General features: G+C 68.7%; 1 protein-coding gene across 1 annotated transcript in view; it reads right to left on the bottom strand.

Annotated features, from left to right (window-relative positions):
* The window catches only part of LOC103919205 (phosphatidylinositol 3,4,5-trisphosphate 5-phosphatase 2-like), a 10,572-nt gene that overhangs the window by 7,948 nt on the left and 1,890 nt on the right, over positions 1-734 (bottom strand). The window contains exons 3-4 of the mRNA XM_009326671.1: positions 133-271; positions 6-47 (exon numbers count right to left, since the gene is read on the bottom strand). Coding sequence (XP_009324946.1) covers positions 6-47; positions 133-271 — 181 coding nt within the window. The remainder of the gene's footprint in view (positions 1-5; positions 48-132; positions 272-734) is intronic.

Here is a 734-nt window from a genome sequence, read left to right as displayed (position 1 = left end):
GGGGCCGCTGTCCCCCGCTGGTCTGCCCCCCCGGCCGTCCTCCCCGTCTGCGGACAGAGGACAGCCAGCTCACCGGGACCCCCTCCCCGCTTGCAGCCCGGCGTGGCCCCCGCTGCCCCCTCCCCAGCTCACCCGAGTCCTCGTCGGCCGCCTGCCTCGCCCGGTGCACGGGGTAGAGCAGGGGCGTCACCAGCCCGTTGTTGGGCTGCTGGTAGGCACCGATCAGGTCGGGGAGGTTGCGGAAGCACTTGGCCTGGATGCCCTGAACGGTCTGGGGAGGCAGAGAGGGGGCAAGCACTGTCACGTCCCCACCTCCGCCAGCTCCGCCTGCCAGGGCAGCCCCTCGCCGGGCTGCAGACCAGCCTGCCATGTCAAGTGGGTCTGTCCCCCAAAATGTGCCCGTGGCGAGCTGTAAGTGCCAGCTGGATAGTGGCCCCATGGGGAGCTCGCCCCGTCCCCTGGCAGGGCAGCAGAGCAAGGAGAGGAGTGCGGAGACATCTCCCTCGGGCAGCATACGGGGATGGTCCCTAGGGACCCTCAGGGTGCTCTTTTTAAGGTGTTAGAAGGGGCGGCTGCAGAGAGCCAGGTACCGGGAGAAACTGTGAAGTGACACCAAAGAGGGGAAGCAAGGCCGAGCCGGCGGCCAGGACAGACATCGTGGGGACAGACGTCGCGGGGATCCGGCCTGCATGGCCAGGCTGGGGCAGGAGACAGTGGCAGGAAGGGGACAAGCA

Source organism: Pygoscelis adeliae, unplaced genomic scaffold (assembly GCF_000699105.1).
Source record: "Pygoscelis adeliae isolate BGI_AS28 unplaced genomic scaffold, ASM69910v1 Scaffold216, whole genome shotgun sequence".
NCBI lineage: Eukaryota > Metazoa > Chordata > Aves > Sphenisciformes > Spheniscidae > Pygoscelis > Pygoscelis adeliae.
This window is presented reverse-complemented; position numbering and strand designations above follow the sequence as displayed.